Source organism: Xenopus laevis, chromosome 1S (assembly GCF_017654675.1).
Source record: "Xenopus laevis strain J_2021 chromosome 1S, Xenopus_laevis_v10.1, whole genome shotgun sequence".
In the NCBI taxonomy this organism is placed as follows: Eukaryota; Metazoa; Chordata; class Amphibia; order Anura; family Pipidae; genus Xenopus; species Xenopus laevis.
In genome coordinates this window covers 127,597,882-127,609,567 of record NC_054372.1, presented here as the reverse complement: position 1 = coordinate 127,609,567, position 11,686 = coordinate 127,597,882, and the positions used below count along the sequence as shown (strand labels likewise).

The 11,686-nt window shown below is 41.0% G+C and overlaps 1 protein-coding gene across 1 annotated transcript in view; it reads left to right on the top strand.

The window, feature by feature from the left end:
- Positions 1–3,520: 3,520 nt before the first annotated feature.
- Positions 3,521–11,686, top strand: part of mfsd14bl.S (major facilitator superfamily domain containing 14B like S homeolog) — a 47,964-nt gene continuing 39,798 nt past the window's right edge. The window contains exon 1 of the mRNA XM_018243879.2: positions 3,521–4,309. Within this exon, the coding sequence (XP_018099368.1) occupies positions 4,241–4,309 (69 nt within the window). The 5' untranslated portion in view covers positions 3,521–4,240. The remainder of the gene's footprint in view (positions 4,310–11,686) is intronic.

Below are 11,686 nucleotides of genomic sequence, written 5' to 3'. Positions count from 1 at the left end.
TATTTATAAAAGTTCAAATGCTAAAAACTCAAAAAATTCTATTTTTTTCAATATAAAATACAAATTTTTAGTGGGAAAAAAACTAGAATTGTTCCAGATTTATTATACCCCGAGGATGGAAAAAGTCAGAATATGAAAATGCGGCATCTCAGACCTGCTGAGGTTGTATACCTCAGTCAATGGGAGAGGCCACTATACTATTTGGACATTTCCGTGGTCTGTGTTGGAATTAGCTTGAAAATCCAACTATTTTGGTCTTTTTGGGCAAAAATCCTTTTCAGGACATTTCGGGGAAAAAGGCTTAAAAAATCGACTGATTCGGATTTTCACTTGATTTTATCGAGTTTTCCTCCAATCCGATTAAAATGTGATTTTTAAATAATAAATAAGATCAAATTGTGAATTCTAATTTGGTCAGGCTTTTTTATTTAAAAAAAAAAACCAGATAAATTCGGATTTTGATAAATAACCCCCCAAGAAACAAGGTTAAGATAAGATCTGGTGACCTTTGACTGGATGAAAATACCAACTGATAACCCTGCAGCAGAAGCAACAAGTGCATGCATGTTTCCTGTAAAGTAATGCACAAGAATTTCCAGGCTAGTGTCCGTCTAAAACAAAGGCTTGCTGCTAGCTATTCATGCTGAGGTTTTAATAATTGTTTTAGGTTACACTGCTTAGTACAATAAATAAAAACATAGCTATCTCTTTACCAACAGGAAAATGTATTTACAGCAAAAACCCTATTTTTTCAAGTCATGTTGAACAAAATACTGCTCCTTTATATGTACAGCCACTGGCAGTAGCTTTATACTATGAGGCTTATTTATTCTGGGCTTTAATTGCCCTTTAAGGGTAAGGACACACTGGACGATTTGTCGCCAACGTTTTAAAAAAGTAAATCGCGGCGACAAGACGATCGTCTTTTTTGAACAGACGATTCACAGCGACTATTGGCACAGAGCGATTTGTATCCCATTACTCTGTGCGGTACATGCTCCACCCAAACCGGAAACGGTTTGTGCTTCCCGCTGTAACCTGGCGTCTTTACGTCTTTACGTTCTTGCGTCATTGCGTTCGCATTGTAATTTGAATACAATTGCTGCTACTTATCTGTATGTGTTTGCGTGTCTAGGAGATTTCAGTGCTTTTCTAAGTACATGCTATTTCTGATGAATCGCTCGGAAAAGGGTCTCAGTGCGTTTTGGAGCTACAGGCGATTCACAAACGCGCTGTGGGCACAGGAGCTGGCGTCTTTCATTTGGTTTTGTTCAGAGACAAAACGAGCGATATGTCGCCGCGATTTGCTTTTTAAAAACATTGGCGACAAATCGTCCAGTGTGTCCTTACCCTAATAGAGATTCTACAAGGACATGTTGTATTCATCTGAACTAATGATACATTATTGTTTAGTTTTTTGTTATATAACATAATAATTCCCATTGAGAAATGGCCAGAAAACTAATTTGGCTAATGGCACAGAGGGATACTTCAGGAATTTAAGCCCCATACTTATCAGTACCCCAAATAACCCTGTCATAGACTTAAACGTAAATTGACAAACACAAATGGCACCTTATGCTACGTGATAGTAAGCTAAAACATGCACATTTTCAAGCAGCTATTGCTGAAGCAGCAGTGACACACACTCTTATTGGGCAATTTATATTTACAAAGGGAAGAGTGTGCCCTTTATTGCTCATTCGGGTAGCACTTCTTCCCCCACGTATTGCGGAGTTCTTCACCTCTGAAAGGTGTACAGTACATCAAGCCAACTCTGTCCCTACTGCCTGCTTTAGTGGAAAAAGGGCAGAGCTCTGCTGCAACCCTCGTCACCTACTGCTCCCAAACTTGTATGTCTGAATAGGCTACACTTATGTGTCTCCCATCCATCATGAATATAATGCTAAAAAACCCAGGGAGTACTGTTTTCATGAGGTGGCCACATTCCTGTGTTATGGCTCAATGGGTAGCAAACCTGGGCACTGTGAAGGTGGACACATTTTGTTGTGTGAAATAGCAATTTTAGCACTATCTAATAACATTTTCTACTTATCGTTACAATGATGGGTGCAAATGATCATATCGTTCTGACAAAAATTGCCCAACAGTCGATCGGACAGGTTTCAAAATTTTGGTTGTGAAACAATGAAATCGGTCAATGGACGGTACAGTCAGAGAATCGTTAAACGACTGTTCACTGCGCATGCCTTTTGCGAAAGTAAACAAAGGAACAGATAGCCAACGCTCAATATGTTGGATGATCCAGCCAACACGACAAAGATACAACAAAAGACTCTTCACATATCGTTTATCATACATAGGGGCGAATCACTCATTCAAACTATTGTTTAGCTGCAGTGTAGGAAAAACTCCCAGTGAGCCCTCTTGCTTCTAAATGTCTTATTTCATGGCTATTCCTTAGCCAAAGAGGCTAAATAGATGGAATAATAGATTATAGTATATAAAGAAAATTGACTAAAAGAATACAGTTTGAATGAGGAGAGGAAGAAAATAGTACTGAGAGATGGCCCCTGGTCTAAGGTTTTTTGGTGGGCCCCTGGTGTCCCAGTTTCACACTGTTTAGCTCATTCACAGCATGGCAACAGTCTACCCATGTATGGCCAACTTAAGGAAGGAGTTAGTGTTGGTTTTGTACTCCAGTTATCACTTCACTGGACTGGAGTCAGGCTATCAGACTGTTTTCTCTTCCACACTCAAAATCACCCAGGCAGATCTTGACAAACCTTCCCATTGTGAATATGATCACGCTCGGACAGGGGGCACCCGGGGCTTCTGTCCCAGGGCCCCTCACCCTGCAACTCCGGGGGGCTGTGCCGTGTGTGTGCACATACGCGAATGCGTGCAATGTTTTTGCCGCAACCTCCCCACAAAGGGAGGTCGCAGCAGGATGAAGCCTATTTATTTGTGGTTCTGGGTACGGATCTGGGCCCACAACAAGCGCAGGGGGCCCACCGGGTTTTCTCCCGGTGTCCCGTCGGCCCAGTCTGGCCCTGAATTTGATGGATACCTTAGATTGTAAGCTCTGCTAGGGCAGGGTCTGATAAACATTGTCTGTAAAAGTGTTGGTGTTACATAAACAACTTAGAATATTATTTGCTGGTTTTGTACAACTCCCTAAAGAGCACTAATGGGGAAAAGCTAATATTGTTCTTGCTTTTCCCATGCTCTGTGGATTACTGGCAGGTATGTGGCTAATGCCACTCACTTTGTAGCTGCCTTGTATTAAATGTTCATTGTCTGCAACCTTTCCCAGGCGTTGCTGATCTATAACTAAAAGAAAAGCCCGTCAGTGTGCAGGAATGGTAGAAGCCGCTTGTATAAACACCTTGAAGGAAGTCTGTACAAAATGAATTGTATCGACTTCAGTGCGTTGCTATCAGTAAGCAACAGCCTCAGGGAGTTATGTTGACCCTGCTATAAGTGCTTATGACAGATGTCGCAGCTGTTCAATCAAACTGCGGTATCTTTAGCGCCCCCTACTGGCTTTGCTGCAGTCAAAGCCGAGAGGCGAATTCAAGCCGTCTGGGCAGGTCAGTGACGCGTTTCCGGTTGTATGTGCGCAGCTAGTGCCAGGTTAGGGGCGGAAGGCCGTGTGTGCCGGTGTCAGTGAGTGTGTGAGTGTGTGTACGAGTGGATCCGGCCTGGCCGGGATTGGATTCTGGATCCATTCAAGGAAGAGCGGCAGCCGGGAGAGGGCACCGGAACACTGCTGTCCGAGCCTCCCTCCGGACTTGCCTGTCAGCCTGGGGGTCCATCTGTGTGTTTAGGCATCATTAAGCCCTCGTCTGAAATTAACCGGGAAGCTTTGGCAGGAGCTACTGGATATCTGGTAACCGTACCCATTGGCTGCTTACCCACCGAGCCCACAGGCGCACCGATACATTGGGCTGACCCACCTGTGCTTGGGCATACTGCTTTCTCTCCTCTACTCTTAGATCCTGTCTCACTGGTGGCCCAAGAGCTTGCACTTACCCCCAAGGGAGACGAGGGGATCCACCTGTACCCAGTCCCCCTATATACTTTGCCCGGGCACATATGTACAAGAGGCAGAGCAGAACAATCCGAATACCCGACCTCTTTTCCCAGTGCCACTGTAGCAGCTACTCAGCCTGTGCTCACAACCCTGGACACTCAGGAGACTGGAGCTGGGGGCCCCCTGGTTGTCACCCGAGCGTCTGTGGCCTCAGCTGCCATTGGCCGAGATGATGAGAACAAGATGAGCCAGAAGAAGGAGCCCAGCGGAATCATGCTGGTCAAAAGGATCCTCATGAAAGATGGGGGCACGGTAAGTGATAATCCTTCTCCCTATCATTGTACAGTGGTGTGAAAAACTATTTTCCCCCTTCCTGATTTCTTATTCTTTTGCATGTTTGTCACACTTAAATGTTTCTGCTCATCAAAAACCGTTAACTATTAGTCAAAGATAACATAATTGAACACAAAATGCAGTTTTTAAATGAAGGTTTACGTTATTAAGGGAGAAAAAAAACTCCAAATCTACATGGGCCTGTGTGAAAAAGTGATTGCCCCCCTTGTTAAAAAATAACTTAACTGTGGTTTATCACACCTGAGTTCAATTTCAAAGGTTATAAAGCCATTTCTAAAGCTTTGGGACTCCAGCGAACCACAGTGAGAGCCATTATCCACAAATGGCAAAAATATGGAACAGTGGTGAACCTTCCCAGGAGTGGCCGGCTGACCAAAATTACCCCAAGAGCGCAGAGACAACTCATCCGAGAGGCCACAAAAGACCCCAGGACAACATCTAAAGAACTGCAGGCCTCACTTGCCTCAATTAAGGTCAGTGTTCACGAATCCACCATAAGAAAGAGACTGGGCAAAAACGGCCTGCATGGCACATTTCCAAGGCACAAACCACTTTTAAGCAAAAAGAACATTAAGGCTCGTCTCAATTTTGCTAAAAAAACATCTCAACGATTGCCAAGACTTTTGGGAAAATACCTTGTGGACCGACGAGACAAAAGTTGAACTTTTTGGAAGGTGCGCGTCCCGTTACATCTGGCGTAAAAGTAACACAGCATTTCAGAAAAAGAACATCATACCAACAGTAAAATATGGTGGTGGTAGTGTGATGGTCTGGGGTTGTTTTGCTGCTTCAGGACCTGGAAGACTTGCTGTGATAGATGGAACCATGAATTCTACTGTCTACCAAAAAATCCTGAAGGAGAATGTCCGGCCATCTGTTCGTCAACTCAAGCTGAAGCGATCTTGGGTGCTGCAGCAGGACAATGACCCAAAACACACCAGCAAATCCACCTCTGAATGGCTGAAGAAAAACAAAATGAAGACTTTGGAGTGGCCTAGTCAAAGTCCTGACCTGAATCCTATTGAGATGTTGTGGCATGACCTTAAAAAGGCGGTTCATGCTAGAAAACCCTCAAATAAAGCTGAATTACAACAATTTTGCAAAGATGAGTGGGCCAAAATTCCTCCAGAGCGCTGTAAAAGACTCGTTGCAAGTTATCGCAAACGCTTGATTGCAGTTATTGCTGCTAAGGGTGGCCCAACCAGTTATTAGGTTCAGGGGGCAATTACTTTTTCACACAGGTTTTGATTTCTTTTCTCCCTAAATAATAAAAACCCATTTAAAACACTCATTTAAAAACTGCATTTTGTGTTTACTTGTGTTATCTTTGACTAATAGTTAAATGTGTTTGATGATCAGAAACATTTTGTGTGACAAACATGCAAAAGAATAAGAAATCAGGAAGGGGGCAAATAGTTTTTCACACCACTGTATTTAGTCTTTGTTGCCTAAACATGTCATTTGTGCAGAACCTATGTACCCTTTTACTTTTCTGACAGCTTACTGTTAAAAATAACATTCATAAATAAGTTATAAATCGCCGGCTATTAGGGTTGCCACCTTTTCTGGAAAAAAATACCAGCTTTCCTATATGCTCATCTTTTTCCCCTATTAATAACATTGGGATCAACCATCATTTTTATACAGCCCAGGTGGCAACCCTACCTGCCATTCTTCCATTGTATGTTCCAAGCATTTTAGGTAAGACCTAGGAATTCTATGATAAATGAAGGCCTGAGGCTTCCAGGCAAAGCTCCTAGGTTAGGGAGCTCTCCGGTTACTTCTAGTAGCCTAAGGGTAAGGCCACACGAGGAGATCTGGGGAGATTTTGTCTCCTGGAGATAGTCTGGAGATAGTCGCTCAAAAGACCAGGCGATTAGTCCCCAGGCGGCCAAATCTCCCCGAATCTCCTCGTGTGGACTAGCCCTAACATGTAGGTGATACATTACACCAGTGCAATCAACAACAGCATCTAATCAAACTTTTCCTTACATTTCTAAGATCAAATGTAATTGCTGATTGAATGTATCGGATCTTCACATTCAGGGTAATTCTGTACACCCAGACTGAGGTAACAGTTTGTCCCATAAGCATTTATTTTTGTGGCATTATTTGTACGGCTCAAAGTATATAGATAAAGAATAAGGTAGTTTTAATTTTGTTTAGGGCTATGGAATGTGGGAATTTGTGATCACATGGTTTACAATCTGCTGCACGTTGCTTAACTTTTAGATCAGTAGGAAGTGCTTTGAGTCATGCTGCACCTGAGATTTTATAACTGGCATTGTTGCTTCATGAGTTCATACTACGGTGACAATAAAATAATTGTAGCATCCCAGAACTTTAGTGTCTTTGATGCCGGGGTCTGTGACCGCTATTAAAAAGCTAGAAACAGGCAGAAGAAGAAAGACAATAATCCAAAAACTAGGAAAACTAAAATTAAGACCAACTGAAAAGTTGCTTAAAATAGCACATATATAAATGTTAACAGTTAAAGATGAATTAACCCTTTAATCCAATCTATTCTGAAGAAGGCAATAGCAGTTTCCTAATTGTAAGCACTGTGTAAGACATTTAAAGGAATTGTTCAGTGTAAAAATAAAAACTGGGTAAATAGATAGGCTGTGCAAAATAAAAAGTGTTTCTAATATAGTTAGTTAGCCAAATATGTAATGTATAAAGGCTGGAGTGATTTGATGTGTAACATGTCACTACTTCCTGCTTTTCAGCTCTCTTGGTTTACACTGACTGGTTACCCTGGCTACCAGGCAGTAACCAATCAGAGACTTGAGGGGAGGCCACATGGGTCATATCTGTTGCTTTTGAATCTGAGCTGAATGCTGAGAATCAATTACAAACTCACTGAACAGAAATGTTCCCTGTGGGCCCCCCTTCAAGTCGCTGACTAGCTCAGAGTTATAGAGCTGAAAAACAGGAAGTTGGATTCTGGCTGTTTTATTAGACATCTGTTCACTCCAGCCTTTATATATTACATTTTTGGCTAACTAACTATATTAGAAACATTTTTTATTTTGCACAGCCTATCTATTTACACAGTTTTTATTTTCACACTGAACTGTTCCTTTAAACTGTGAACGTCGCACATCTTTAACTGTATCAATGCACTAGCTATTTTCTTCATAACCACAGACAGTAGCTTTCGGAACGTTTTTTTTACAAGTTGCTGGTACTTTGTTGTCTTCTGTATTTTACACCCTTCAGTATTACTGGAGTGCTTCCTGTACAGTGCCTCAGCTGGTTCTCATATGACTGCTGGCAGGCAACAGGTCGGGACCTTTTGCAGAACTTTCTGTAATCTCTTGTGGCTTTATAGGAATGTCTAGCCCTGACTTTACACAGGCCCAAGTGTATGGCCTATGGAACACAGCAAAGCAACTTCATGTTCCACATTTGTAGTCCTAAGAGCTCCCAAATTTTGGGATGCACCGAATAGTTTTGGGATTGGGCCTATTTCAGCAGGGTTCGGATTTAACCATATCCAAGTGCCTGGACAAACCAAAATCCGAATCCTTAAAATCAAATGACTTTTTGTCACCCATACAAAGAAGTAAAACATTTTTTAACCACACATTCTCTTTTGCATACGAAAATGAGTGTTAAGTTCAGTATTCAGTTGAATATTTAACAAAGGATTTAACTAAATCCCAACGTAATAGATTCTGTGCATCTCTACCACAACCCCCTCCATGCGAATGGCCTGACAAGTTATTTGGGGGACAACCAACATTTTTAATCTGCTTAAAAATGCAGCCCTTCAATGATCCCAAAATTGGCCCTCTTGCCCTTGGATAGTATTTCTGCAACTGTTTTTCAGATAACAGGGAGAAATGTGGTCATTTGTATATTTTACCATTATTAAATTTTTGTATGTCTTGTTTAAATGATATTTCTTTTTTTGCATAATGTAAAACATTACAACGGATGTTGAATGCAATGTCATCTGTAGTTTTGCATTATTTGCACTTCCAAACTGCTTAATGGGCTGGATGGCTCATTTGTGAATGCACTTACATACATGTTCCAAGCAACTTTTGGCTAGCACCAGTGTGTCTTTTCACACTACAGGTATTATGATTAATTGCCAATTGGGAGCAGTGGAGTGCAAGAAAACTGCTTGATCTGCAGTTACAAGTGTCAGAGATACAAAAAAATTATTATTACAGTGTGGTCAGCATGCCAACCCCCTTCTCTTTTGTATATAACACTGGGCATGCTCAGTACAACAGTGGAACCATAGTTCAGACTGCTGTTTTTGTAATTTTGCAGTTTCTGTAGTTCTGCCCCCCACCATCATGTGGAGCAGCGGTCCCCAACCTTTTATGTACCGGGGACTGGTGGGGGTCGGCAGCAATTCTGGACGCGCCGCGTCAGTGTGCAAGGGTGACATTATGTTGTGTTACGTGCGCACTCATTGGCTATCTGCCATTTAGTTAAGAACAACAGGGCTACTTTAAGGCAGTGGTTGGTCTAGGTTACAGAGCCTTTTAGATGGACCCTGTGGAGCTCAGTTGTCCCCATCCCATGAGTTTGAAGCAGTATTGCCCTAACTATAGGATTCAGAAATTTTACGATTTTAGAGCTTTATAAAAGCATTTTCTTAATCTTACCAGTTTACCAGTGATAGACAAGAGGCCAACCTCTTAAAGGAGAAGGAAATTTTTCTTCCACTTTGGGGTGCCAAATGTTAGGCACCCCCCAAGTGATTGCATATACTTACCTGAAACCCCAGGCCAATGCTCCTATCAGCAGAAAACTGCACCGGCCCAGGGTTATTGCAGCGAGAACCAAGATGCGATCCTTTTCTGGCTTCTTCTTTCTTCTCGCGATTGTGCATGCGCAGTACAGCGAAAAGCCAAAACTTTAACTAAAAAGTTGGCTATTTCGTTCTACTGCGCATGTGTCTGCCCCAGGAAGTTTGAAGAAAGAAGAGGATCGCTCCATGGTGCTTGCTGGAAGAACCCCGGGTTTTTAGGTAAGTACATACAATCACTTGGGGTGCCTAACATTTGGCACCCCCAAGTGGAAGAAGACTTTCCTTCTCCTTTAAGAAAGGCATGAACTAATAAGCAACTTTCACTTATTTCCTCCATGCAGTGTCTTGCATTTTGTAGGATTCAATTATTAGCCTGAGCTGTAGTTTGATGTTTGCTCCAAGGTAATAAGGGCAATGGCACAACTGCAAATTAGTTGCCCATGATAAATCTTTGCTATCGCAGGAGGCTTGAAATGCTTTCTCACCAATTAAATTGCCAGTGAGTAAAGACATGCAGCGCTTTGTTATTCTGAAGTGTATTTCTGGGGTGTTTGGTTCATAGTTGGTACTGTGTTGTGTGGTCCTGTAAGACTTTGAATTGATTTAAAAGTGGGTTCGGCCATTTCTGGAACATAAGTCCATTATATCAGGGGTGTCCAAACTGCGGCCCGAGGGCCACATGCGGCCCAGGATGCATATGAATGCGGCCCAGCTTGAAACTCTTGGTTCCAGAGGAAATAGCAGGAGGGGGGTCTCTGCCCATTGCCCAGTTAGTAATAATAATATAATAATATGTCTATTTATTATCCAGGTGTCCCATATTCCAGTGTATAGCTCTATCTGGTTATCGAACTGGCATTGTAGTTCTTTTCTGTGTATTTCCTTTACTTTTACAATTAAAAGTGTATTTTATGTGTGGCCCCAGACAAATTTTCTTTTTCCAATGTGGCCCGGCAAGCCAAAAGTTTGGACACCCCTGCATTATATGTTCGTCAAAACCATCTTGATGGGGTGATATTACTAGGTGACTTCATTACTTTCAAAATAGATACAATCTCTATGGCTTTTTAAACTCGGTTTACCTTTTAAGCAGTGCATGATTCGCTAACTATATGATTATGCGATTACTGAATACATTATGCCATTTTTTCCTTTGGGGTTTTCACTTCTCTCCTTCAGAAAGAAAAACCATATGAGGAAAATGTGATGCATTTTTTTGTGTTACTAATATTAACCCATATAAAACCCCTACTATAATGTGTTAATTTTAGGCATGTTGTAAAATCTGGTTTACACTTATATTTTTGTACTTCCGTTCACCTGTTTGGATGTCTTCCAGGCTGTTGTAAAAGTTGATAATGAAAGTAAACACAAAGACAATATGAAAATCAAATATTTCCAAAACTTATAAACAATAGACTTTGTTTTCAGGAACAATCGCAAAGCTTCTTGTCTTTTTGCTTAGTTGCTGCCTCTCCTCTTACAGGCAGTTTTCACCAGGGTTTGGCAATTTATTGTGCCAGGTCATTCCTGATATGATGTGTTATCCTAAAACACATAATCCAGAATACTCAATTACAGAAAGGCCGTCTCCCATAAACTCCCATTTTATCCAGATAATCCAATTTTCTTTTCTCTGTAATAATAAAACAGTACCTTGTGCTTAATCCAAACTAAGATATAATTAATCCCTTTTGGAAGAAGGACCAGCCTATGGGGTTTATTTAATATTTACATGATTTTCTAGTAGACTAAAGTTACGAAGATCCAAATTATGGAAATATCTGTTATCTGGAAAACCCCAGGTCCCTATCATACAGGATAACCGGTCCCATACTTGTAAATTATCCTGTGTATCAAGCACTGTGAGTCATTATGGACATTTTGTTCCAGTGTAAGTCGTGATTAATTAAAATTTGGTTGGCTTTTTCAAAAATAGTTCTTGCTAGAATATGTTATCTTTCTGGCTTCACGGCTTGGCCACCCAGAAAAGCTACCACGCCGTTTTGATAATTTTTAAACATCACTAAAAAAAAAGTAATTTAATATGACTAGCATTATTTTCGGCACCTTGCATGCACAGATTTTCTCTTGAATATGTGCCAAAAACGGTAAGCGGTTTTAGAATTTTTATCAAAGTGACATTTCTCATCCTCTTTTCATATAACAGTGTCCTGTCCTGTGTGGTTGCGTTCCCTGCATCAAGCCAAATTTCAAAATTCTTTTTTTTATTAATTCTGTTTCAGGACCAAAGTCATTTCATTTATATACTATTTTTTTTTTTTTATTCTATTTCAGGATAAAAGTAATTTTTTCATATTTGAGAAACCTATTTTAGAACAAAAACCGTCTTTATTTTACATTGAGTTTGTTTCTTAATCCTGATACAAAAATAGAACTGGAAGTCCTTTCATAAGCACAGGTTAAACCTAGTTAATCCTAACTAATGCATCTTTTCTCAGAGGTGAAGAGATAACATTGCTGAATATGAACAGATTCATACTGAATTATTTTGCACCCTGTTAGTTGAAGGGTTGTGCAATATTTATGAAAACATGGTT